Source organism: Pelodiscus sinensis, chromosome 15 (assembly GCF_052426305.1).
Source record: "Pelodiscus sinensis isolate ZL-2025 chromosome 15, ASM5242630v1, whole genome shotgun sequence".
In the NCBI taxonomy this organism is placed as follows: Eukaryota; Metazoa; Chordata; order Testudines; family Trionychidae; genus Pelodiscus; species Pelodiscus sinensis.
Window position 1 is genome coordinate 32,984,820 of NC_143066.1, and position 27,927 is coordinate 33,012,746.

A 27,927-nucleotide genomic window follows, 5' to 3' on the forward strand; every position below is an offset into this window, starting at 1 on the left:
GTCAAGATCTTGTTTACTAACATAGGAGTAACATTAACACCCTGAAGCAGGTACCCATGCAGCTTGGGTGCTTGGTGTCACTCAGCCTTCAGCCTTAAGCCTCACTGTGGACCTGAGGCATCAGCAAATCCCACTCATTGTATTGTTGCTCGCAAACAGTCCACAAGAAGGTTGAGGGTTGGCATTATATTTATTAATGATGGTAATACAGAGTGGCTGTGTCTAGACTGGCATGATTTTCCGGAAATGCTTTTAACGGAAAAGTTTTCTGTTAAAAGCATTTGCGGAAAAGAGCATCTAGATTGGCACAGACGCTTTTCCGCAAAAGCACTTTTTGCCGAAAAGCGTCCCTGCCAATCTAGACGCGCTTTTGCGCAAAAAAGCCCCGATTGACATTTTTGCGATCGGGGCTTTTTTGCGGAAAACAAATCTGAGCTGTCTACACCGGCCCTTTTGCGCAAAAGGGACTTTTGCCCGAACGGGAGCAGCATAGTATTTCCGCAAAAAACACTGATTTCTTACAGTAGGAAGTCAGTGCTTTTGCAGAAATTCAAGCGGCCAGTGTAGACAGCTGGCAAGTTTTTCCGGAAAAGCGGCTGATTTTCCGGAAAAACTGGCCAGTCTAGACACAGCCCTCGTGTTTCCTTCCACAGGGCTTGGTTTAGTGTACACATGTATCAGTTCTTTCTGGAATGCAACCACCTCTGGGGTGAGACACAGCAGCTATTTAACCATGCACAGCAACACTGTGGTCCATCAGTGAAGAAGAATCCTGGCTGCAATAGAAACAATGGGGAATTCTAGGTAGGCAGAATGTGACCACCCCCATTAGCCTGCCTCTTAATATTATGATTATGTGTGGGGCGTAAGAACACAAGAACAGCCATACTGGGTCAGACCAAAGGTCTATCTAGCCCAGTGTCCTGACTTTGACAGTGGCCCATGACAGGTGCCCCAGAAGGAATTAATAGAACAGGTAATTGTCATGTGATCATCCATTCCTAGCTTTTGACAAACAGAGGCTAGGAACACTATTCCTGCCCATCCTGACTAACAGCCATTGCTGGACCTATCCTCCATGTATTCATCTAGTTCTTTTTTGAACCTTGTTAAAGTCCTGGTCTTTACACCATCCTCTGGCAAGGAGTTCCACAGGTTGACTATACATTCTGTGAAGAAATACTTTGGTTGGTTTTAAACCTGCTACCTATTAATTTAATTTTTGACCCCTACTTCTTGTGTTATGGGAACAAGTAAATAACTTTTCCTTATTTATTTTCTTAACACCAGTCATGATTTTATAGGCCTTTATCATATCCCCCCGTCTCCTCTTTTCTAAACTGAAAGTCTCAGTTTTATTAATTTCTCCTTATCTGGCAGCTATTCCAAACCCCTCATCATTTTTGCTGCCCTTTTCTGAACTTTTTCCAAAGCCAGGACATCTTTTTTGAGATGAGGTGACCACATCTGCACATAGTATTCAAGATGCAGGCGTTCCATGGATTTATATAGCAGCAATAAGATAGTCTCTTATTCTCTATCCCTTTCTTAATGATTCCTAACATTCTTTTTGGACTGCTGCTCCACATTGAGTGGATGTTTTCAGAGAACTATCCACAATGACTCCCAAATCTCTCTCTTGAGCAGTAATAGCTAATGTAGTCCCCATCATTTTAAACTCATAGCTGGGGTTATGTTTTCCCATATGTGTTACTTTGCATTTGTCAGCATTAAAATCCTTCCGATTGAGGTCCATGGCCCTACAGCAAGGTGCTGTACAAAGACGTAACAAAGCCCTGTAGAGCTGCCAACCTGGGTGTGGGACAGAAGGGACCAAACAGACCAAGGAGGTGGGGGCGGGAGGAGGTCAGAAGAAAGTCTCAGCTGCCCACCTGCCTATCCAGCCCCAGGCAAGGGCAGTTCCTGGGCAGCAAACCCTGGTGGTTTTTGAGAAGGGGGGTGGGAAAGCCCCACAGCGCCTCTGGTAACCACAAGACCCATTGCCCTGTGCAGTCTGCCAGCCAGTGCCTCCAGCAGCGCAGCGGCCCCCAGCCCCATGCCTCGGCTGGCTCCCAGGCCTGGGGGGAAGCAGCCACTCCTCAATGGCTAGCAGGCCCTGTGCGCCTGGCTGCCCCTTGGAGCTGCGCCCCTTCTGCCTGGCTCCATCGCGCGGAGGGCGCAGCGGGGCCCTTCCCGCCCGGGCCTGGCGGGGCGCAGAGGGTGACCCGGGGCGGGGGGGAGGCGGCAGCCCCCCGCTCTTGCGGGGCTGGGCGGGCGGAGCGGCGGAAGGCGGGAGCTGGGGGGAGCTGTGCCATCGCGCACACGCTCTCCGCCTCCCCGCAGCGGCTCCTCCAGGCAGCGGCCGGCGCGGAGCCGGCGGAGGCTGCATGGAGCCGGCGGCCGGGCGATGGCTGGCGGCGGCCGGGCAGGAGCGCTGAAGCGGCGGCGGAGCCGGCCGGCCAGAGGTAGGGCGGGAGGGGGGCGCGGGGCGAACCTGTTGGGCATGGCAGGAGCCCGGCCCGGCGGCGGCAGAGGGGGGAGACCCCCAAACCGCGCGGGTTGCACTTGGCAAAGCCCCGCCTGAGATTGGGGGGGGCCCGGCCACTACCCCCCCTTCCGCCCCAGCTGCACCCCGGGCTCTGCCCCGCCTGAGATTGGGGGGGCCCGGCCACTACCCCCCCTTCCGCCCCAGCTGCACCCCGGGCTCTGCCCCGCCTGAGATTGGGGGGGTCCGGCCACTACCCCCCCATCCGCCCCAGCTGCACCCCGGGCTCTGCCCCGCCTGAGATTGGGGGGGCCCGGCCACTACCCCCCCTTCCACCCCAGCTGCACCCCGGGCTCTGCCCCGCCTGAGATTGGGGGGCCCCGGCCACTACCCCCCTTCCGCCCCAGCTGCACCCCGGGCTCTGCCCCGCCTGAGATTGGGGGGGCCCGGCCACTACCCCCCCTTCCGCCCCAGCTGCACCCCGGGCTCTGCCCCGCCTGAGATTGGGGGGGCCCGGCCACTACCCCCCCATCCGCCCCAGCTGCATCCCGGGCTCTGCCCCGCCTGAGATTGGGGGGCCCGGCCACTACCCCCCCATCCGCCCCAGCTGCACCCCGGGCTCTGCCCCGCCTGAGATTGGGGGGCCCGGCCACTACCCCCCCCTTCCGCCCCAGCTGCACCCCGGGCTCTGCCCCGCCTGAGATTGGGGGGGCCCGGCCACTACCCCCCCTTCCGCCCCAGCTGCACCCCGGGCTCTGCCCCGCCTGGCGGCATCCCCCAGAAATACCCCGGGGGGGCTGTTCGATCGCTGCGGGATCCCCCATCTGTCATCTAGCCAGGGCTTTCCCCGTCCCTGCCTCCGGCAGCGCCCCCCGGCGGGGCATCAGGCCGGGGCCGCCCGCCCTGCACCGAGGCAGCCTGGATCCCGGCTCGTGGCATGGCGCGGGTGGATGCGGGAAGGTGGGAACCAGCCCAGCAGGTGCCGGTGCCTTGTTGCTATTGACGGCGTGAGAGGCGGCCGGCTGGGGCATCTGGCCGCCCCCTGGCTCCGCCGCAGGAGGGGAGAGGACGGAGCCAGCCGCAGCGTTTAGCTCCCTTCCAGCTGCGCTGTTCTCGCCCCTCGCCCACCTTGGCTGGGCCGGGGGAGGGAAGAGGGGGAAGGAGCTAGAGCGGCAAGAAGTTGCTTTGGGCACCGAGAGCATCAGCCATTGTGGGGGAGCCCAGGGCTGGGTTTGGACAATCCAGACTGGTTCTAGTAATACAGGAATACATCCTGGCAGAGCGGAGGGAGCATGACCTCCCCCAGGCGAGCCCCTGCCCACACCCAGCCAGCCCAGGCTTGACTATATTTTTGCTGCTGGAAATATTTTTAAAAAGCAAAAAATCTGATTGATCAGATTGATCTGAATGGATTCAGCCCTCCCCTCCTCTCAGTTCTGAGTCAGAGAAAGGGGCCCTGGACATCCCTAGACCAAGAGGCAGTAAGCCCCATTTCTCCTCCTGCTGACTGGTGTAAGTGAGGAGTAACTGCACTGGTCTTAATGGATATACACCCGCTGTGCGTGGAGAACCAGGCCCGATGTTATTAAGAAATCGCATTGATGGCAGGCCAGCAACGGTTCCTTCCTGCACTGTGTACTGTCCACGCATCTCAGCTTTATTGGTCTAGTATAATCAGTAAGAAATGTGTATTGTGATAAGAGGCTTTTATAATAGACTTATTCTCCAAACCGGTTTTCTGTTAAAAAAAGCCCACACACAACAGGCTTTACAATGGGTCTGGAGACCATTTCCTCTCTGCGCTTATCTGATTTGTTTCTTTTAGCCTCTGGTGTTCGGTAAGTGGTTTTTGCTGTGTTTGTTTTTAATAATTTTAGCTGCTTTCATGACTCTGCTGAAGGGTGTTAACAAAAGGTTAATGAAGCGTGGCTTTTCTCAACGAAAAATAATACCGGGAGGATCTGTATTCATTCTCACTCCTGTCTGAGGCCGTCAAAACTTTGTTCGTTGTTGGATCGTCTCGCAGCTCACATGGAGAATAAGAAAGCACGGACCTGACAGTAGACACAAAGGTGCTAATTATACACGCAGTTGTATACACAGATTCCTAGCAGATAGAGTCCACAACTCTTTTATCACACCTTTAAAATGGAGTGGAGCCTACATAAAGAAATGATCTGTGAAACAGACCAGGAGTGACATAGCCTTATTTTTCTGTTGTAATTTCATTTTCTTCAAAATGTGACACTCCAAGGTCACCGTATATTGCCCACCACAACCTCACATCACAAGCCTCATCTAATTCATGAGGCCTGCATTTAACTGCTGCAGGTAGCTAGATTTTTACTCTCACCTCTTTCCATTCAATAGAAATGTAGGCAAAAAATTCCAAGCCCATGATGAGGATGCTCAGTTTGGATCAATTTTGGGTTGCAGTTGCTTTGCGTCATTTACCTGTTTGTTCTTGTTGCACTGCTTGCTGGAGACGGCAGTTCCCTTAGATTGTGGCTGGAATATAGGCTCCCCACCCCAGGGTCTTGCTGTTGCTACTTTGACTTTTACTCTCTGAAAAAACAATATGACAAATATCAGAAGCCGAGACAGTGAATTAGACAGAAATGCCGACTGGCCTGTCACACAGATTCAGAGGACACTGTGGCAGGTTCCCGGAATAAATACATATATTTATGGCTCAAGGAAGCCAAAGAAGCCATCAGTGTTTGGAAGGACTAGCTCCTGAGTGGTCAATATAACTTTCATTAGGTTGTGTGACACTGGCTCTGCAACCTAATTAATTAAGGCATTATGTTTCTATCCCTGTTTATCCAATATGTGGCTGGTCAGCTTAACATGGCTAAGACTCCATGTAAACCTTTATATCCTAGTAAACATCACATTGCATAATGAGATAGGAGCTGACTGAAATTGAATCCCCCTCCCTCCATGCTTCTGGTTTTAGGAGCATTTTATTCCCCCCAGATGAGTGTACCTAGCCTTGTGTTTGGGTGGAGCACCGCTGACATCTAGTGACCAATTAGAGACATGCACAGCATACACCACTATACAAAAAGGTCTACCTTTTGCTCTTTTGATGGTGTTTGAAATGAAATGAAGAAGGGAATCATCTAAAAGGATTTTGACCATGCAAAGGACTGTTCATGGAGGGCCTACCAACATGAGCTGTGGCTGCATTAATATTCAAGATAGATGCTGTCTCTGTCTGATTTCACAAGAGACTTTTGGGAGTTTTGCAAACTGCAAAGCTTCTTGGAGTAAGGTCAGAGATTTGGAATCCTTTGGGGATTTCCAGGCATGCAGGCAGATTTTTCCCTCTACAGAGCCATCACTCATTGTGGTAGTCACACACATGCTGCTCACCACAACAGAAAACAATTCAAACCCAACAAACTCCCAATGCCAGGATTCATATTCCTGGCTGGAGTGGGTGAGAGCGCCACCCGGAGGAGTGTTTCTCAAAGTGGTTTGTGGCTCCACTATGGTTTGTTTACTCACTGGCTCCGCAGTGTTGCGGTTTGCCATTTGCAGCCAAAGGTGACCTGGGTCACTGCTTCCCGCAGCTTCTCTTGGCGGCAAATGGCAGCCAATGGGAACCGTGATGCTCTGTGGCTGCGGAGCCGGTAAGTAAACAAAGTGGAGCAGCCTGGTAGCAGATTTCTCAGAGTGGGTCTGTGGACCACTTTGAGAAACACTGACGTTGAAGTAGAGCTAGGTCCCTGTGATGCAGCCCCAGTTATATTTAAAGAGGTTCTTTGTAAGTGGCCCCTCGTGGCAGTAAGGATCAGTTCCTGCTGCTCTCGGGCTCACAGGTTTGGGGTTTGGAGCCTCCATTTTGGGTTGGAAATTACAGCCCTGGGAATGGTGGAGCTATGGCCAGTTCAAGTCAATCTGGGTCTCCCTGCAAAGCCATTTTCTTGGGGATCACCTACTGAAAAGCCCAGATTCGCACCCATGCTTGCTGCAGGAATCCGGAATACCAGCCAGAGCCATGGTAGGGGGGAGATGTCTTGAGAGTTCAGCAGCCTCAAGTTATCGTCTCATTGATGACAGAGCTCCTTGACAGTGTGAAGGAACTAGTGCTCCATATCATGTCCCACTGGGGCATGCGCAGTATATAACACACCAGCCTTCCAACCTGCTCTCTGGGCTATGTCTACACTCATGGCTTCTTGCGCCAGAAATATGCAAATGAGGCTAAGCGTGGAGTGTCGCCGAGCCTCATTTGCATACCTAATGAGCCGCCATTTTTGCAGAAGAGGCTCTTGCGCCAGAAGGAGCTGTCTACACTGCCCCTTCTTGCGCAAGAAAAACCCTCTTGCGCAATGCCATTCTTCCTGGAAAGTAATCGGCGTAACAGCATTGCGCAAGAGGGTTTTTGCTGCGCAAGAAGGGGCAGAGTAGACAGCTCCTTCTGGTGCAAGAGCCTCTTCTGTAAAAATGGCGGCTCATTAGGTATGCAAATGAGGCTCGGCGATATTCCACGCTTAGCCTCATTTGCATGTTTCTGGCGCAAGAAGCCGCGAGTGTAGACAAAGACCTGCTGTCTATTGAAGGGAGTGGCAATCTCCAACTCTTACCAGAACTTTTTCATGCGGCTAACAGCTAGCAGGGAGCCTCCTTCAGCTGCAGGAGTAAGGCCTCTGCAATCAGACCTGGAGAACTGCTGTGTCTCCCTGCAGTGAAATGTTCCTTGGTCACATGGGTGGTGCCCATCTACATATTTTGTTAGTCTTTGAGGTGCTGCTAGACTATTTGTTGATTTTTAAATACAGACAACCGAGTCAGGCAAAAGGTCGTAGGAAGGCCACCGGTTTGTGACAAGAGTTTGCCCTTTGTCTTGAGATGCGGCTCTCAAATGCCTTTATAGATATTTTCTAAAGCAGGACAAGGTATTCACTTCATGTTACATGAAAGGTAAACTGAGGCACAGAGGCTAAACTGCTCTGCCAAGGGCATATAGACCGAGTCGCAACCAAGCCAAGAATAGACCCCTGCTCGCTGCTCTAACCACAGACTAGGGATGTTAAAATACATTTATTTTTGTACACGTGTACCTGCTGAAATTTTCAGCGGTTACGTTTACATGCAGGGGGCAGGTGGAAGCCTGATTAAAAGCTGGCTCCCTGCGAGCACCAGCGTCTCCCTGTTCCCCTTCCCCCGCTTCCTCTGATATGGAAGCAGCAGGTTGGGGGTGCATGTAACGGTGAGGATTAACCAATGAGTGCAGCACTGACAGCATTGCCTCTCCCCAGGTACTGCTTTCTCCGTCGTTAATCGTTAATCAGTCAGCGACGCCATCTTGTGGCCAGTCCCTAGTCCTCTTTCACCCTGCTGACTGCCTGGTCTAGAGCCAAAGCCACCCCGGTTGGCCTGTTCAGGCCCCTGAGTTGAGCTTTTTATTATTGTTTGTTCCTGGCAGAACGGCGGGTAAAAAAACAAGTGCTCAGGTGTATTTGTTGAAACTGAAGCATGTGATAGGAGGCTGCAGAGCACAAATGCAGGGACAGTATTAAAGCCCCAGCCCCAAAGCAAACCTCAGAGAGAAACCCCCCTGGTTGTCAGTGTGAAAGTCCTGCCGAGTGGCAGCAGCCCTCTGGTGCCAGTTTGTCAGGTGCGGGGACTTTCCTTAGCCCCACCCCTCGACGCTTGCAATGAGCTCTCTAGATACCCAGCCCAAAGCTCCTGTCTGCTCTTGCGCTGGCTGCCAGAGCAGTGGGGGCTATTGAGACGGACGAGGCAGCAACTAGACCTAGGGAGCAAGGATATGTCCTGCAGCCGGGACCGAACCCAGAGCTGCAGGAGGAAGGGGGTCAGCGGGAGGGGGGCTCACTTTGGTGCACCACACGAGATGCTGACATGCACCCTGTAATGGAGTCCCCTTTCAGGAGCGTCTGTAGAAAGACTGCACTGGTGCAAATGTATTTCTGGGTGTGATTCACTGTCCCATTGAGTGGCACCTAGACCTCTTCCAGACAGAATAATGAGTCTATTCTACAGCCTTAACAGGGAGCTTTTAGCTCAAGTAGTCTAAGCTCCCGAAGTCCCAGGTTCGGTTCTGCCCAGGGGCATTACACAAAGAATGCAAGGCTGCATGGGGGCAGGCCTAAAGGTCTCTGTAGAAACAGCCATCCCGGAGCTAGGTCTCCAGGCTGTGCATGAAGAGGCAACTGGGAGCGAAGGGGCCACTTCACTTCCTTGTGGCCCTGCAACAAAATAACCCGAGGGCTGAGGCCAGTCCTCAATCTCCAATCTGCACATGTGCCAGGGCCCCTTAGCTTGTGTGTAGGATCATTGGCAACGTCAGTCTCCCTTTGGGCCAGATCTCCAGAGCCTTGTTTGACTCGCTCCTAACTTCCATCAGGCCAAACCTCTGAGTTGCTGAGTGTCTCCAGCTCCCATCGACTGCAGTGGGTCGGGCCCCTTAGCTTCAGTGGGTTTTTGCTTGAATAAGACTCTCAGGATTTGGTCCACTCGGAATACCATCCTCTCCAGTGCCAGCTGTTGGGAGCATTGCTCCGGGTCTGGCTGGTGAAGATAATTTTCCCCTGGGCAGTGCTATCGGGCATACAGCCGAGAGACTAGGAATGGTACTTGGTGGGTCAGGAAATGTTCCTAGCCATCCATCCCCACACATAGAACACTCAGGTGCCTGGTCAGTCACAGACACCGGCAAATGAGATGCATGTGACTAGTTAAAATGGTCCAGTTCCTTGCTCACTAAAGACCATTTCTTTGACGATCGATGAAAATGAAACGCTGCACATCCAAGGATCTCCTCTGGGTCCCGACTTCCTGCTGGCATGAGCTGCTGTGAGAAATTATGCAGAAGCTCTGGCTGTCAGTGAGCTGCAAAGGCTCCGGCACCATGCTGGGATCTATGGGATCCTGGTTCTTAGCAGAGTTTCTCTGGCTTCTGTGGCCATGGAGGGATCCATTTCCCCGGAGCCCCAGGCTGTCACTGTTAAAAAGCTGCTCACGAGTGCTTGGTTCTCAGACCCAGAGCCCATCCGGGACTGTGGTAGGGCTGAGCTGATGGTGTGATGTTGCCCTCTCTTGCTTTAGATCAGCCACCATGGGCTCAGTGGGAGACGAGCACTTCAAGGACATCAGCCCCATGGTGACCCCTGAGGGGAACGTGGTGATGAGCTTCAGCTTTGACAGCTACCAGCTGGAGGAGGAGGAGCTGCAGGCAAAAGGGAACCAGGCCAAGGGAGTTCTCACCTTTATGGAGCCAGGTAAGGCTTGGCACGTCTCCTGGCTTGCAAAGAGGGAGTGAGGGGGAAGGGCTATGGGGGGCACCTAGCAACGGCAGCGACAGACATGTAAGACACCTGTCGATGCAAGGAGAGGAGTGGGAGGAGAGAGCATCGTCATAGCACACAGTAGGCCAACCAGCCTCACGCTCTGTGTGTCACTTAGCACCTGGCAAACCCTGCTGTGCCTGGGTTCCTTTCACCTGGGAGAGGCCCCCAGACTTTGGCCGTGTGTTCAGTTTTCCTGACTCCTTGGGTCGGGAGAGCTCCCAGGGCGAGATTTCTTGCCAGATCTTCTAGTTGCGTCAGACATGCTCCACGCGCAGCCATTACCTTGCTGTGGGGTTGCTTCAGGCCCAAAGGAGACCAGGGAATGCAGAGGCCACGGGAGGGGGTGGAAATAACGACGATATGTTCAGGGAACTTTTCCCAAGCCGCCAGAAGATTTGGTTCAAATCTTGGACAGCGTCTGGGGCTGGTTCTTATTTTACAAGAGTCATTCAGCCCAGTCCTTAGGCCTAACTACTGTGAGAAGGGCCTGCTGTCCGTGGAACCCCTGAGCACAAACAGCAAGTGAACCAGGCTGCTGGCTGGTCTGCTAAAAATGTACTGGGGAGGAATGCACGTAGTCTGTACCATTAACCGATAAGCTTTTGCATATTGGTTAATCGACTACACCATTACATCCCTACTCTGTATTGTGCCAGGGCGGGGGGGGGGTGGTGCGTGTGCGTGCGTGTGCGTGCGTGTGCGTGTGTGTGTGTGTGAAAGAAAGGGACACTATTTGCCACTTCCCTGTGCAGAGCCCCAGTATTTTAGCAGTGCAGACTCCAACACGTTGCAAGTGCAGTATGTTCCCAGATGACAGGAAAGCAATTAGTGAGCAATCGCTCTCCTGGCCAAGCAGATCTTATACGAGAGTCTACTACAAACCTCTCACAGGCTGTGTCACTTGAGCAAGTGCCAGCTCTGGGACAGATCCTTCATTACCTCCACTGCGGCTCATTGCAGTTGCACCCACTGAGGATCTGGCCTTAGGTCTGCATATTTTTCAGAGAGTCGTACCTCTGCCTGTCCCTCTCTGTACATACATTGGTTGGAGTGGGCCCGTTTCACACCAGATTACCTCAGTGCATTGCACATCAAAGACCTGGTATTCTTATACCTCCAGGCTACATCTACACTGGCATGATTTTCCGCAAACGCTTTTAACGGAAAAGTTTTCCATTAAAAGCATTTGCGGAAAAGAGCGTCTAGATTGGCACTGACGCTTTTTCGCAAAAACATTTTTTGCGGAAAAGCGTATGTGCCAATCTAGACGCGGTTTTGCGCAAGAAAGCCCCGATCGCCATTTTCACCATCGGGGCTTTTTTGCGCAAAACAATAACGCGTTGTCTACACTGGCCCTCTTGCATAAAAGCATTTGCGCAAGAGGGCTTTTGTCCAAACGGGAGCAGCATAGTATTTCCTCAAGAACACTGACAATCTTACATGAGATCGTCAGTGTTCTTACGGAAATTCAAGTGGCCAGTGTAGACAGCTGGCAAGTTTTTCCGCAAAAGCAGCTGCTTATCCTAGTACACTCAGGGACCATTTCATTCTGCAATAGAGAAACCTCACTCCTTGCTCCCGGCATGGAAATAGCCCTAGGCTGGAAACTATAGGTAGGTGAACAGGGGCACGTGCATACAGATCCATATGGACAAGTGTCTTTAGGAGGCTATTTTCCCCATTGGCTGGCGCTACAGAGTTGTCCAACATGTGGGTTTCTTGCCCCCCCTCTGAAGCAGTGCTGGCCACTGTTAGAGACCGGATCCCAGACTAGCTAGGCCACTGGTCATTTCTGCACAGGCGAGCGCGTAGAATAATGGCCCTGCAGTGTCTCAGTTGCAGTGAATAGAAAGGGGATTCTTTACAGAGGCTGCAAGATACAGTCTGTCATTTCTCTGACGCTTCACCTCCCAGCTTGTGCTGCTACTTGGGGTGGTCGTAAGTCCTGTCGTGGCCTGGCAACCGGCTGTGAGTGTGTATCTCTTGCACACTGGCACTGGAACAGTCTGTTCCTCATCTCAGCCTCTCGATGCATTTCTCAGCCTGGCTGTAGGATTCTGTGTTGGGCTCTAATGGGCACATTGGCATCACCATCACCTGCTCTGTCTTATTTTGGGGTGTAGCCTCTGAAGACCCCGAGCCCCAGGACCGATACCATGGGATTTACTTTGCCATGCTGCTTGCTGGGGTTGGATTTCTCCTGCCGTACAACAGCTTCATCACAGATGTGGACTATTTGCATCATAAATATCCAGGTGGGTCGTTCCTGGCGATGGTGGTTTGGAGCGTCTTAGGGAGGCAAAATCCCGTTTAATTAGTTAACCGGTTAAACGTTATGCTTAACCGGTTAATCGGTTAAATGAGAGCAGGCAGAAGGCCAGCCCATTGCAGTTGTCCTGGAGTGGTGTCCTCAACACGGGCAGGGACTCCTCCTGGTGCACCCGGCTGGGCCTGCTGCAGGGGGGGTTGGCAGCTTTGGCTGGGCTGGAGTGCCCTGCAACTGTAGCGGCCCCATGGGGCTGAAGTAGCCCCCTTCCTGCGGTGGGATGGGGTGCTTCTCCTATCCCTGCCGGTTAACCATGACTGGTAAGCATCACCTGGTTAACTGGTTAACCATTCACATCCCTAGTGTGTCCCTGGCTCCACTCTGTAGATTTCATTGCACCACGCCAGGACATAACATGGAAACTGTCAGTCAGAGTCCTCATTAGCAGCAGAATGCTAGTCTGACAGGCAGAGGGGAAGCAGCCTGGACAGGCCGCTGATTTCCAATTCACATTTAACCTTTGAAAGCCAGCGGTCAGGATTCCTGGTGTTAAATGCCACTAGCAAACACGCATGGCTGCATCTAGACTGGCAAGTGTTTCCACAAAAGCAGCCGCTTTTGCGGAAAAACTTGCCAGCTGTCTACACTGGTCGCTTGAATTTGCGCAAGAACACTGATGACTAATGTAAGATTGTCAGTGTTCTTGTGCAAATACTTTGCTGCTCCCGTTCGGGAAAAAGCCCTCTTGCACAAATGTATTTGCGCAAGAGGGCCAGTGTAGACAGCTAAAAACTGTTTTGCGCAAAAAAGCCCTGATGGCGAAAATGGCAATCGGGGCTTTCTTGCACAAAAGCGCGTCTAGATTGGTCACGGATGCTTTTCCGCAAAAAGTGCTTTTGCACAAAAGCGTCCGTGGCCAATCTAGATGCTCTTTTCCGCAAATGCTTTTAATGGAAAAACTTTTCCATTAAAAGCATTTGCGGAAAATCATGTCAGTCTAGACGCAGCCGCATCTGTTTAGTGCTGGGAGAGCCTTAGAAGCTGGTGCTAGAAAAGGCAGGGGCTGCCGAAGTGAGTGCCTGCGTATTCTGAGGGGCTCTGGTTCGGAAACAAGATTTCTCCTGGTCTCCCAGATCTTGTGGGTACAAATAATTAACAGGTGCTAGATGTTCTCCAGGAGGTCTGCCCGCCTGAACTCCCCAGGGCAGCCTGATTCATGACAGCAGCGTCACCCGTGAGTGTTTGTACCCTGCGTGCAAAGGGGAGTTATACAAAATGCATGGCTACCCCACTGGCATCTCCCTAGACCCTCACACTGCCCTCTATCATTCTACAGCCTTCTCTCCTGGAGAGCCCCAGCTGCCATTTTGGCCCACCAGACCTGACCTGGGACTAGAACCCATGACCCTGTGCTTCCCAGGCTAGTGCCCTAGCCCCTAGGCCACATGGGAACCCACCCCACCTAAACAATGCCGCCCTGACATTGTTCTTTGAGGCCACAGCTGAGTTACCCAGACAGTGGCCCTGTAAACACTCATCCCCATTCATCCTGCAGATAAACCAGATAGGTGGGCTAGGGAAAGCATAGAATGGCCGCCAGACCCCACATTCAGCTCCCAGAGGTGCCAGCACAGAGCCACTGCCAGCAGCAGCTTGAATGCACCCTGCTGTGCCTGGTAAATCAACACACTCAGCCTGGCGCTGCTCTCGGAGTGTTGCTGACCATCCTCGGCCCTTCTCTCCTCCTGCAGGGACCTCCATTGTGTTTGATATGAGCCTCACCTACATCCTGGTAGCCTTGGTAGCCGTCATCTTGAACAACGCCCTGGTGGAGCTGCTGAGTCTGCACACCAGGATCTCTGTGGGTAGGTCTCTCCCCTTCCTACCCCTGCCTCAGGGATCGAGACAGGATCCAAGCCTACCTCTGCAGTCGTGGGTCCCCTTATCTCCTGAGCTATTCTCCTGTCCCCTCAGTGCAAGCTGCCAGGCTGGCCTTTGCCAGAAGCTTGGACTCTCCTCCCATCTCCAGCACCTCTCCGCGGAGCGACCTAGAAAGAGGCTGCAAGCACTGAGATCATTGTCCGTCCTTGGTCCCTCCAGGGTACTGGAGAGGCTCTTCTCCTCCCTGCCTGATCTGCCAGGACGAGATGTGTCTTAGGTGTGCAGTGACCTCATGCTCACTTTCCAAGGGGAAGACAATTGGGCGCTCGAGGCTGGTCATGTACAAAGCAGTAGAAGCATAAATCCTTTCACCCACACCCCAGCTCACCCAGTCACGTAGACTTAGCCCAGCATCCAGTGTAAGCACCCAGACTTCCAGCCACGCGGCCCATCAGACGCCAGAAACACCCTCAGGCAGACAGCTGGCTGCCTAGAAACTCATCCAACATGAGGAACCCACAGAGAGTTAAATAACTAACGCCACCTTGGCTTTCATGGGAACAAACGGGGAGTTTTCTCTGCCCCCTTGTTCATCTGCTCTGTGGCTCCATCCCCACCTCAGTACAGGGACACGTTCCTTCCCCCGGCGGCTCCGTGCGGTGGGAGTGGCTCTGACAGGTGGCCCGTTGGAGTTCCACTGGGATTCACAGGCTGCTGGACTCATCATGTCTCTGTCCCGAGCCAGCCCAGAGGCGGGTTCCCAGCTCTGCTCTCTGCCCCTGACTCCCGTGTCCCTCTTGTTCGCTGCAGGATACCTCTTTGCGCTCGGCCCCCTTCTCTTCGTCAGCATCTGCGACGTCTGGCTGGAGCTCTTCACCCGCCGGCAAGCGTACGCCATTAACCTGATAGCCGTAGGGGTCGTGGCCTTCGGCTGCACAGGTATGTGAAGTCTGGTGCAAGGAGGGCGATGTTTGGGGGGGGAGCAGAGACCTGGTGCAGGGCACGAGGCCTGCTTGAAAACGGAGAGGGGAATATGTGGAAAGGGGAAACTCCCCCTTCACCCAAAGATCCTCTTTCCTTGCAGGGAAAAGCAGGAACAAACCTCCTGATATTTCTGTTGGGTCCACATAGGTCAGCAGTTCACTGCCACTGAGGGGTAGTTGCTGCTGCCCGAACCTCGAGAGCCCTTCTCCCTGGTCCATCTCCACAGTCGTTGTCTTATTTTTTCAGTCACAGCTGTTCTTCTCAGACCCTGGGAGCACCCTGGGACCTAGAGCAGGTGATGCAGCATGCATACCTGCCAATAAAAACCAGGAAAAGTCCAATTTGCATAAAAGCACATTTATTTGCATTAAATTACACTGATTTGCATAAAGTGCTGCCTGATGGCCTGGGCAGGGTGGGCTTTCAGAACCCCCCAATGCCAAGCACCGTACTCACCCACCCCATCATACATCTCTAGCGCCACCCCATCAACTGCAGCCAGAGGGGCCGGATCCTGAGCTGGGGTAAATCAGCATCACTGTGGCTGCTCCTTGCCCTGCTGACTGATCGGGCAGGCTTGTTTGTTCAGTTGGGAAGAGCTGATGGGCGGGGCGTCTGAGTACCAGGCGGAGAGGAAAGAAGGCAAATTGAAATTGAGCTCTTGTTTGGTGAAAAAACTGGGGGTCCCTCCTCCCATTCTGGGCTCTATGAAGTGTCACTTTTTGAGCTAAGGCGACGTACTGGTGATTTTCCATCACGGCTTGCGGTTCCAGCTGCTGAGTTTTTGGTTCCTTTTGAAAACATTAGTAACCCGAAAGCTGCGCTAACCAATCCCTTTTCCCTTGCGACCGAATGCTTTGGGACAATGAAATTCCGGGGCCATGTAGCTGCTGGCCATGGGTCTTGGTAATCCCAAGGCCTGCCCCAGGTGGGTTATTTTTATTCACAGACCATTTTTCAGCCAGTAAAACCCCAGCCCTCTGCAGCTAATTAGCAGCAGCGCGCCCAGGTGTGTTTACTGCCTTGGCATTGTTTTCTTTATGGTGCCGCTTAGCACTCTGGCCCGCACGTCGTTCGCGTCATGCTTCACAGCATGCACCCTGACACCCCACCCCCCTCCAACACCCTGCTCCCATCTTGGCTTTCAGTTCCTGGGACTCTCTTGCGCCAGAGGTAGGGCGACCCGGCAGCAAGGATGAAAAATCGTGACGAGGTTGGAGGGTAGTCGGCCTCTATATAAAAGAAAGCCCCAAATATCAAGACTGTCCCTATAAAATTGAGACATCGGGGTCAGCCTGGCCAGAGGCGTCCAGGACAGAGCTGGCGCCTTTCCCCAGGATTCTTGGGGTTTTTTAGTGTTGGCACGAGTGAAGCAGGCGGCTCTGATTCATGAAAACACGCCGACCGGCTACCATAGGTTTACCGTTAAGAAGGGGCTCTCTTCAGTCAGATCTTTAGAAGCAAACTACACCAGCCTCTCCGGGTTCAACCGCTCCAGGGACTCTGCCAAGCATCGGAGACAGGACTCCTGGCCGTATATTTGGGCTGGATCCTGGAGGCATTGTGGGTAGGGAGTAATACCGCTTCTCCTCTCTTTCTTCCATGTGCCTCCCTCTTGAAGTGCAGCAATCCAGTTTCTACGGCTACACCGGGATGTTGCCCAAGCGGTACACCCAGGGGGTGATGACTGGCGAGAGTGAGTATCTTTGGGATCCTGGATTTGGAAAGCCTGCTGGTTGGCAGAGCTGCTCGCAGTGCTGATGAGATAATAGGCTCGTTAGCCAGCTGCTGGCTGGCACATCGGCTAGTGCCCTTCGCTGGCCTGTTCTCCTGTCTGTAATCATTACTTGGCACATGTCAGAAACCCCTCCCCTCCCTCCCCGCAGCTTGGCACAGTGGCCACATCTGTGCTTGGAGCCCAGACATGATCCCTAGGTCTCATCCAGCTACTGTGCTAGGGATCAGCATCCTGCATGTACACCCGCAGGGCACAGGTGGTTCATGGTGGGGGGCGACTAGCCGTGCTCTCACTAGGGCAGCTTTGCAGGAGCTGGGAGCACCCCTCACTGGTGAAGACCTAGGCAGAGTCTGGGTGCAGTGCTCCACCCATCCCCATGTTAGGTTCTTGGGGAAGTTGCTGCTTAGAGATGTGACCCCTCCATGCTCAGAGCCCACCTTATCAGTATGCCCAGCGCCGAGTTGCACCCACAGGCTGCGGCTGCGCTTCGGTCGGTGGTGTGATTGCAGCGTCTGCAGACACACCCGCGCTCACTTGGGTCTAGCTAGCCCGCGAGGCTGCAAGTCAGTGCGGGCTGTATAAGCTCACTGGGACCTGGGGCACTTCCTCCAGGGAGGGGGAGATGCCCATGCTGAAGCCTGTGCTTCATTGCAGCTGGCCCCGATGTTTCCTCTAATCTTTTCCATCCATATCTGGAATACATTTTGTGTGCACCGAGGCAGGTGCGCATGTGCACCACCAGAAGAAAGAAAACACCTGGCAGTGGGCCCTCTGCTAAGCAGCGGGGCAGCATAAGAATCTCTCCTGAGCGGCTGCACAAGCGCACAGAGCACCAAAGCTAGCTAGACGGAAGCTAGGTGGGGTATGTCCACACGGGCTGCGGAGAGGAGGCCAGCATACAGACAGCCTGCTCATTTCCTAGGGCATTGTACAGCATGTAGACTAGAGTTGGAGTCCCTGCTGTGACCCTGGGTAGTTAGGTTGCAGCCCATCTTGCCCCCGACATAGCAAAGGCCGTCACTCATTCCTAGCTGAGTCTTCTTCAGAAGACCTCTCCACCCCATTGCCGGAGTCCATCGGCCCAGCCATCTCTGGAGCCTGCGAGGGCTCGTTGCTGACTCTCCGACATGCTGCTCTCTCCTCAGGTGCTGCAGGCCATCCTAGGTTTTAGTCTTTCCCTGACAGAGCCAAACAGCCATTGGCCAGGATCATGGCTTTTACATCCTGCCGAGCTCAGACACGTAGGCCCAGGCACACAGTGGCAGGTGGAAGGCGCGCTCACCACATACCATTGGCAGATGCACTAACCGAGGACAGCTGGGGAGTTCTCTCTGCTGTTTTGATTGATATCCCGATGGGCAAATTGGTTGGCCTTTGGCTAGTGTTTACATTAATCGGTGGCCAGCTGGCCCCAGGCCAGACAGAGAAAAAACGGTAATTATGGTGGGCACGTGGGCCAGAAAGAGAGGCTGCCCCCCTCCCATGGGGCAGTGGTAAGGAACAGTTCCCTGTGGTCAGCCCCATCCCTTCCAGTTAACACAGAGTGGCATGAAAAGCCTGGCATTGTAGCTCTGCCCACTGCTAGCTCCTGATTCCTCAGGGAAACACATTGACTGGCTGAGGGGTGCAGGCGCTTTTCAGAGGCCTCTGGAGGTCCGGCTGGCCCTGACGACTGAGAAGCCCTTGAGCTGTGCACAGTCCCGAGAATCCCCTCTCCTACTGGGCTGACGGATCTGACTTGCTCTCTTCCGCTCAGGCACGGCTGGGGTGATCATCTCCCTCAGCCGCATCTTCACCAAGCTGCTCCTGTCGGATGAGAAGGAGAACACCATCATCTTCTTCTTCATCTCCATCGGCATCGAGCTCATGTGCTTCATTCTCCACCTGCTGGTGAAACACACCCATTTCGTCCGGTACTACACCGCCTGCTCCCGGGAGGGTGCTGCTGAGGGCAAAGGGCTGCCAGACCGCGGCACCGGATACAGGGTGCACCACGACGTCACGGCGGAGGACGTCCGGTTTGTAAGTCTCCCTTTCTGTGCTACAGGGGCTGGCGGGGCAGGGCCCGCGCGGGTTCTCCTGCCTCTGACCTGGGCCTCCCTGCTGCTGGGACTGATGTGCTGGCAAAGCTGCGTCCTACAGAAATGGGCAGGATTGTCCAAGGTGCAAAGAGGCACTGATTTGCTCCAGGCAGCCTTGCGGCACAGAATCCCAGAATTGAGCTAGAACCTGGGGCAAGGCTTCGGCCCTCAGACCCCGGAAAGCAGCCAGCTGGGCCCATGGGAGCCGCTCCAACCGGTGGTGTCAGCTGTTTGGCAGGAGAAAGGTGCTTTGCTTCTCACGCCAGTCACTCTGCCGCGTAAGTTCCTGCTGAGGAGTATTAGCAGTGCAGCTCCTTCAGCTTCGCAGGCAGAGTGCTGGCTAGAAACACTGTGCTCCAGCCCCTCTCAGAGGCGGATTGTAAATGAGAGTGGTACTTGGCCTGCATCTCAGTTCACTGTAGGACAGGGGCTGCCACCTTGTAGTGGATTCAGCACTTTCTGGTGTCCCGCCGGGTCGCTGCAGGCAGGCCCGTGTTCCTTGCTTGCAGCTGTGCCGTTCTCTAAGAGACATTGCAAAGACCTTTAATAGTTTCCTACCATTACCGTCCAGTGCAAACCATTGCTGCGGTTGCCACGGGGATGGTGGGCTATGCAGAAGGGATGTAAAATCCCGTTTAATTAGTTAACCTGTTAAATATTATGTTTAACCGTTAACCGATTAAATGGGAACCAGTGGCGGGAGCAGGGGCTGCTCCACCCCAGATGTGCCACAGACGGGGGCTGTCCCCAGCACATCCAGGCCAGGCCCACCACAAATGGAGGTATGCTCCAGCCAGGCTGTGGGCCCCTGCCCGTAGTGCACTGGGCCAGGCCCACCATGGATGGGGGCTGCTCCGGCTGGGCTGGAGTGCTCCCTTCCCCCCCTACCCACCGCAGTGGACCTTGTGGGACTGAAGCAACCCCCTGCCTGCGGTGGGCGGGCCCCCGCTGGTTAACCGTAACCTACCAGGCGATGCTTACCGGTTAATTGGTTCACCGTTCACATCCCTATTTTGCAGCCATGCACGGGAGAGGAGGTGGGTCGACAAGATACCCTGCTTTATGCGGTTGTGCATGGGATGGAAAAATGCGAGCTCCCCTGTTTTAGGAGGTGCGGGGTGCCCTCTAATGATGCACTGGTGCAGCGAGATGCAGAAGTAGTGTCCATAAATAGCTCAGTCTAGCCTCCCCTTTTGTCCCCTGCCCTTCCTGGCAGGAGTGGATCAGAGCCACTGACCTCATCCATTCTGGCCTCCCTAGTGGTATCAGGCAGCCTTACATCAAGCTGGCTACGTTCCCTGAGTCTTTCCCCCTCCTCTCACTGCACTTTCCTAGGGCTTAACGCTACTCTTATGCTGTCCCCAGGAAAATCGGCCTCGTGGGCAGGTGGGCTCCCCTCCGGGCAGCCTGGCGAATGAAGCTGATCTGGCTGGCAGCAGCACCTACGTGAGGTTCGATGTCCCACGACCAAAAATCAAAAGGAGTTGGCCTGGTTTCCAAGGTAGGACACCAGTGTCCAGCTGCAGGGACTCGCTGGCCAGGCAGGCCAGACCCTCCGTAGCATGCACGCTAAGGAATGCACTTGCCTTTTGCTCTAGCTGGCAGGGACAACTAGTCCCACTCCCGCTTACAGGGGCTTTCAGAGGCTGCTGCTTAAAGTAGAATGGTCACTTTTTAATAATGCGACTGTGGCTTGAGAATTTCTGTCGCAATGTTGCAGGAGGATGGATGATCTTTCACTAAAGGCTTAGGATATCCGGGGTCAGCTCCGACTTTGCCACTGCATTTTGACATGACCTTGGGCAAGTCACTTATTTTCTGTGTGCCTCAGAAGAGAGAGAGGGTGTAAACAGGTTCCAGCTCATCAATGTCTGCAAGGCACTTGGAAATCACTGAGATGGCAGCCATAGATGTCCTTAGCTAGATCTACCTTTTACCTCCAAATGCTCCTCACTCTAGATATATGCAGCATCACTGAAATGCAGCTGTCTCTGGGGTGGGAGGAACACAAACATTGCGGAGGCAGAGAAACTTTGAGGCCAAAGTAGGGTAATCTCATGGCGTCCCGTGTTGCACATCACAGGGCGGGTGAGGCAATATTTCTGCCAAGCACTGGACGTAAAATAACACGCAGTCTCTCTTGCCTTTTTGCCCTCACAGGCAATGTTCCCACTTATCTTTTCCAGCCATGTGTGGATTTTTTTCCATCCACGTGTAGAATAAATTTTGTCATGTGCACTGAGGCATGTGCAAATGTGCACCACCAGGAGAAATAAAAACCTAGCTGTGGGCACTCTGCTAATCAACTGGGCAACATTGGAATCTCTCCTGAGCAGCTGCCCAAGTGCCCAGCTTACAGGGCAGACAGCTCCCAGGGGAAAGGGAGACGAGGGGGTGGGCAGACTGAGGTCGCAGCTCTTGTAAGCTAGCTATTCCCGGAGCGGCAGCGATGGCAGGCACAGAACACGGGCAGTGGCCGCATTCATACAGCTCTGGTGTCTGATGTTAATCAGAGGGCCTGCGTAGGTACCCTGCTGATTTCAGCCCTGAGTCCTGCTGCTGTGGTTCGCACCAGCACGGAATCTGATCCACAGTCCGGAGCGTGGAGTCCGGCCAGGGCAAAGGGATTGCTAGCGTGGGCGGTGGGCGTGCTCCAGCTGCCCACGGGCAGACTTCGGAGGGCAGGAGCCCACCTGGACTTCTGGATGGATTCCTCTCTGTCACATGGTGGGACCGCCCCCTGCCGGCACAGCCCTGCTCCGTGCCTTTGTGAGAGCCTATGGCCCGGGAAGAGGGCTGGTGGGGCTGCACCCAGGGAAGCTGACAGCTTCTGTGGGCCCTGGGCAAGGTAGGGGGGCTCCATGCTCCTGGAAGGGGCAGGGCCTCGGGTGGAAGAGGGGGGCACCGGGAGCAGGCTCTCCACCCCTCAGAGCCATCTGGAGCACGTGGCCGGGCACGCTGGTGGTGATTGAAAGGGTCCGGAGCTCTGGCCGCCACCTCTTCTGAGATAGCAGCCCCAGGACTCTTTGAATGGCCCCAGGCCCCGTTCCGCCGCTCCCCTCCCCAGCAGGCCTGACTGCACCTCTGAGTGCCACGCTCTGGGGGGGGAAGAGCTTGGGTTCCGTTGTACACTGATGAGTTGTGTCCTCCTCCAGACATGATGCTGCATCGCTACGTTGTCTCCAGGGTGATCTGGGCCTACATGCTTTCCATAGCCATGACCTACTTCATCACACTGTGCCTCTTTCCTGGGCTGGAGTCAGAGATCCGCAACTGCACGCTAGGGGAGTGGCTCCCCATCTTAATCATGGCCATCTTCAACCTCTCGGACTTTGTCGGCAAGGTAGGGGGGCAGGCTTCCTTGGGGCGAGTGGGTAGCAGAGGAGGAGCCAGACGCAGGCTAACAGGTCTAGTCTGGGGGTCAGGCTGCCCCCTGTGCGAGAGAACTGGGAGTCAATTGCGCCGGGCTTGGAGTTAGCCCTCCTCTGCTGTTAGAAAATCAACCTGTTCAAACCCAGCTGTCTGTGGATCCCATTGGTTAGGAAGGGTGCGGTTGGTGTGTGCGTGGGCTGAAGGTCTGGGCTAAATGGGGTTGAGCTGGAACTGAGGATGGGCTAGGTTTGGCTTCCTTGAGATCGCATAGTGGAGGCCTGTTTGTTTCCAGGGCTCGTCTGGCTCTGGCATTACCACTCAGGCTAGCTGGCCCCCGAACAGCCTGTTTATTGATCTAGAATGGGTTCCCAAACTGGAGGGCGTGCCCCCCTGGGGGGGGGCGTGAAGAAATTCCAGGGGGGGAGCGAGGCGACCCAGTCCCCCCTCTGCCTCCTGTTAATCCTCCCCCCTAAGTTTTGCTGCTATTTTTGTTTTTCGGCCCCAGTCAGTTCCTTTTTTTCTTGCTCAACAAGTTTTACTGCTATTGGGGGGGGGGGAGGCGTGAGAGTTTCTCAAACAAAAAAGGGGGCGTGATGCCGAGAAGTTTGGGAACCACTGATCTAGATTGTATTCCAGGAGTTATTTTGCTTTGCACTCCAGTGCAACGTCCCCTCTGTGTTTTAGATCCTGGCGGCCCTGCCTTATGACTGGAGAGGGACCCACCTTCTCATCTACTCCTGTCTGCGAGTGATCTTCATCCCTCTCTTTATAATGTGCGTCTACCCCAATGGGAAACCCACCTTCAGCCACCCCGCTTGGCCTTGCATCTTCTCCCTCCTCATGGGGATCACCAATGGGTACTTTGGCAGCGTGCCCATGATCCTAGCTGCTGGCAAAGTGAGCCCGGAGCAGCGGGAACTGGCAGGTAGGAGGAACCACATGTTAAAAGCATTTCCGGAAAAGCGCGTCTAGATTGCACGGACGCTTTTCCGCAAAAAGTGCGTTTGCGGAAAAGCGTCCGTGCGAATCTAGGCGCTCTTTTCCGAAAATGCTTTTAACAGAAAACTTTTCCATTAAAAGCATTTCCGGAAAATCATGCCAGTCTAGATGTAGCCCAGGTGCTGCTGGGCGAACCCATGGCAACGCACCGCAGGGCTAGCAAGCGGGTCCGCACTGTGGTTGGCCACTACTCATGACCCTGTAACATGATTGGCACCCAGGTTCCATGCTGTGGGGCTGGGCCCTGCCACTATAACCAGATTAGGAAGATCCCCGACTTCCCAAGGATGCACTTGAGGGGAGATTTCCCCTGCTGATGCTGCAGCTGCATTGCTACACATGCACTTGGAAGCAGCAGTGGAGGCAGCGTGGGAGGTGGCCCAGATGTACCCAGGATGCATTGCTGCAGACATTGCCATGGGATATGGTAGGTGTGGACAGGCCAACGGGGAAAAGGTGCCGTGTGCACAGAGCCAGGGACTATCCCAGTTACGCATAACACAGCTCCCTGCAGTGTGCGGAGACTCTTACCGCAGCCAGTGAGAGACTGGGGGGAAGGGGAGAGGAAGGTGCAGGCAGAAAGCAGGCCTGTCGTTTCCCTCTCCTGTTCCTGGTAATCACTGCAATAGCCCCCAGGTCAGAAGCCGTCTCAGGGCTGCAGGCCGGAGAGTGCTGTCCCCTCCCCAAGCCATGCGAAGATGCTGGGGGCCTGGCTCTCCGGCACTGATGTGCTGGCTGCCGTGCGTGTTGGTTTACAAGCAGCACAGGCACTGAGTGTGGTTTTCCATAACATGCCTCCAGAGCACAATGCTGGCAACCCAGCGCCAGCGCTGGTGGCCGTGCTACCGGGCCAAGGGAGAGCGAGGGTCACTCGGTCACTGGTTGTATCCTGCAAGGGTCAGGGATCTGGCTCAGCATAGGCGGGAGGCAGCTGCCAGGAGGGGAGCTCTATGGGGGCCAAAACAGTGCCACCCTACCCATCGGGGCAGCATGATCCTCACACCCGTATTGCCCCCTCCACCGCCCCTCCGATGGAACCAGTTCAGCCAGAGAGCTCCAACCTTCAGGGGAATGACTCCCATGCTGGGCTGGTAACCTCTGTCCCAAATCCAGCAGGCCCCAAGAGCGCCCCCTGTTCGGGAAGCATCCCTGATTAGAGCAGCCAGTACATGTCTGGCAGACGACAGTTAACCGCCTGGCCTCTCTTTCCCATTCCCCTTCTCCAGGTAACACCATGACTGTGTCCTACATGACCGGATTGACCCTGGGCTCCGCTGTGGCCTACTTTGCCTATAGCCTCACCAGTACGTCTCACAGTACCTGTTTCCTCACTGAAACCTACAACAGCTCGTTCACGGCGGGGTACTGAGCGGGCGCTGTGGCTGGGGCTGCAGAAGCTCTGGGATGGGGTAGGGGGCAGGAGCAGGACGCAGGCGGGTTGGGCTGGGGAGGAGAGGAGAATGGGAATTATCTGCCCTGTGTTGAGTAATCATTCCCACCCTACCCCAAAATCCGATCCCTGAAATAATAACCCCCCTTTCCAGGCCTCTGGCCTAATGGGCTGAAAGGACGGAGCCCATCCTCAGGCCTGCAAGCTGGCGACAGGCAGGGCCAGGAGGTGCTTGCAGTGGGTCCTCACAGGCTTCAGAAACGGTGCCCAATTTTGGGGGTAACAGTGTGTGTCGCCCTGAAATGGCCACACACCCCTCCCCCCCGACTTAGCCTCCTCCCTGCATGCTCTGGCAGGCGCGATCTCAGTGCCCTGAGGCTGGCATCAGCTCTGTCCAGCCCTCCCCTGCCAGGCCCTTAACGGGGCCGCACTGTTCAGAAAGTGGAGGCCCCGTGAGTGAGTCTGGCACATGCCTGGTGTAACGCCACCGAAACCAGCGGTAAGCTGAGCCCGTGCGTTTCCCAGCCAGCTCTGTGGCTAGGCGGGGCAGTTAATCCCCATCCGCTCCCCCTTGCCGCTGGGCTGTTCCCAGGGGACAAGTTAAAACTGGTGTGTGTGTGTATGAGGGGGGAGTGAATTCTGGCGACTCTCTGCATGAGGATGCCCTAGCTCCAAGTGAGAGGCCAGCTCCTGGGGGGCAGAGCAGTGAGGGTCACCCAGCTACTGCCCCCATGCCTGAGCATTTCACCCCGCAGGGTAGAGTGGGGAGGAGCCTCCTGTAGGTTCCTGATGGTGTACAGAGGTCAGGGAGTGTGTGCGCACACAGCGCAAGGGGCTGGGAGTGGTGGAATGGGAGGATTTGTTTTGCTGTGCCATGGATCAGACCTGGCCATCCATCAAATGCAGAGCGTGAGGCCTTTGTGGTGGTCTCCACTCTTCAGAACACATCCCAGCCATAAAATTACCCCATTGCCTATCCCACCTCCCCAGATCCCAGCACCGCCCTACTGTCCAGCCCCTTTGGACGTCAGACCTCTGCACGCAGCCGCTGCGTAGGACACGCCTCGGTTGTGGTGCTGGTTTGTACCACGGCCCACTCCAGCTTGCTGCCTCACAACTAGCACGGCTTCCCCGCACGCCCCTCGCACCTGGCAGATGTAAACCCGAGACTGAGTGTGCGTGCCATGGCAATGAAGGGACAGCGGGCAGACTGCAAGGCGAGGGGGCAGTGGGAGAGGGCAGGCAGAAGAAGGCAGGAGAGAGAGAGAGACTGATGGAGAGCAGGAGGTGGGGGAAAGGCCTCAGGCGACCAAGAGGAGCCGCGTTAGTCAGACACTATTCACGTTATATTATAATCACTGGCCAAAGGTTACCATGGCCTGGACATGTAAGGCTGGGCCCCTTCCCAAGAGAACTGATCCTGAGCTGCTGTCCTCAGGGATTTGTCTACACTAGCAGCTTGTAGAGTTTGCAAGTGGTGTGGTCTGCACTAGCGAGTGGGGTAGTAGGGCTGGGTGACAAGCAAGTAAAATCCCCAGTGTCCTCTCCACACTCCGCTCTGGACAGGGACTGGTGGTTATGCAGTTTACTGATGCAGACTGAGCCTTCCCGCAATACCGGGGCTGCTTTTTCTAGCCTCCCCCATGTGATGTTGTACTAGAAACTCCTGCCGGGGGTGACACAGTTGCACCTCCCCTCACCACCCTGAACCACCCAACGGATCAGCTCTTCTGGGCCCCTCTTCATTCCGCCCCTAGAGCAGGGCACATACTCAGTGGCCATTCTACCCTGCTCCATGGGACAGTGCAAGGATATAAGGGCGGGGGGGCAGCGTTTCCTATAAGCTAGGCAGGGCCACTCAAGAGAGATTCAAACGCCGCCCAGCAGATTAGCAGAGCACCCACAGCTAGGTTTTGTGTTTCTCCTGGTGGTGCACATTTGCACAAAACTCGGTGCACATAAAATTATTCTGCACATGGATGGGGAAAATTCACGCACAAAAGATTAGTGGTGGGGTGGGACACAGAACAGTCACTGGAGAGCAGGATGGAGCAGTTGCTTCAGCAAAACGAGCCCAGACCTCATGCAGGGACTATGCCTCCTACTCCCACTTTTGACACCCCCCCATAAAAGACCATCCCAATGACTAGAGCTGCCTCTCCATTGAGCGTTCAGTGCCCTGGAGAAAGGCTCAGAGGATGTGCCACAACGAAGGCTTGCTTCAAGCCTGCATAAGCGATTAAGGTGACTTGAAATATGTGTATGTTTGTGTCCTTGTATGGTGCAGCTCCAAGGTTGCATACTCTTGCAAAGCTCCCATAGTTGGTGTTTTCTATAAAGCCCCAGCAGCTGGAGTTATAAACATCAACTTTCATTCAAACAATATGAGTTTTTAGCCCTCCTGGTTGTAGTGCCAAGCCTGAAAACCTGAGCCTAAAATCCAGACGGCAAATAAAAAAACCCACATTTTATTATATTGTTTAAAAATACTTATGATTTTTTTAAACCTTTCTCATGATTTTCAGGAGCCTGATCCATGAATTTTGAACGCTCAATGGTACTGCAGCTGTGCCCCATCTCTTTCAATAACACATCTCGGAGTCCAGCAAGACCATACTGTGTTCCACTGATTTCTTTTCTCCGATTGATGATAATATAGTGCGCAGAGCCACAAAGACAATAATGTATAACGTAGAGAGAAGGTGACACACGGGCCAGTTTATAATCTTTGGACTAGATCGTAAAGTGCATAACAGACAAAGATTGAAACACACACACACACACACACACACACACAGTAGTTGCTTATGTCATACATTTTACTTATGAATGTAGCTCATTTTGTAATATTTTAAATATATTTATAGGCGGTCATCGGTCCTTTTTATTAAAGTACAGAGCAGCAACTGTATGAGCTATTCATGGGGGAAATCAATAGATTTTTTTCCTAAGGTGTCTCTACCTTCACCTGAGGTACCCTGCCAGTTGCTGGCAGTGAAGTCACCGGCAGTGAAACTAATCATTAAACAGCCAAAAAATCATAGCACGGAGCTGTCCTTACAATGCAAGGGCGGTCACAGGCTGCACTTGCAGATGGGCTTTCAGAGTATGTCTACACCTGGGCTACGTCTAGACTGGCATGATTTTCCGGAAATGCTTTTAACGGAAAAGTTTTCCGTTAAAAGCATTTGCGGAAAAGAGCGTCTAGATTGGCACGGACGCTTTTCCGCAAAAGCACTTTTTGCGGAAAAGCATCCGTGCCAATCTAGACGCGCTTTTGCGCAAAAAAGCCCCCATCGCCATTTTAGCCATCGGGGCTTTTTTGCGCAAAACAGTACTGTGCTGTCTACACTGGCCCTCTTGCGCAAATGATTTGCGCAAGAGGGCTTTTGCCCGAACGGGAGCAGCA

The 27,927-nt window shown here is 54.1% G+C and overlaps 1 protein-coding gene across 3 annotated transcripts; it reads left to right on the forward strand.

Moving 5' to 3' along the window:
- The first annotated feature begins 2,332 nt into the window (after positions 1-2,332).
- SLC29A4 (solute carrier family 29 member 4) lies at positions 2,333-27,742 on the forward strand. 3 transcript variants are annotated; one of them, XM_075899655.2, is made up of 12 exons: positions 2,333-2,465; positions 9,566-9,738; positions 11,931-12,062; positions 13,825-13,938; positions 14,765-14,893; positions 16,560-16,634; positions 18,433-18,698; positions 20,123-20,258; positions 21,913-22,100; positions 22,814-23,054; positions 24,355-24,432; positions 27,044-27,742. In XM_075899655.2, exons 2-12 carry the CDS (start codon positions 9,576-9,578, stop codon positions 27,049-27,051), a joined length of 1,530 nt encoding a protein of 509 aa, XP_075755770.2. In that variant the 5' UTR covers positions 2,333-2,465; positions 9,566-9,575; the 3' UTR covers positions 27,052-27,742. The 3 variants fall into 3 exon arrangements, with proteins under 3 accessions (XP_075755770.2, XP_075755768.2, XP_075755769.2); XM_075899654.2 differs by lacking the exon at positions 27,044-27,742 and adding an exon at positions 4,363-4,557 and having other exon boundaries at positions 2,343-2,465; positions 24,355-26,989; XM_075899653.2 differs by lacking the exon at positions 27,044-27,742 and having other exon boundaries at positions 24,355-26,989.
- The last annotated feature ends 185 nt before the right edge of the window (positions 27,743-27,927 follow it).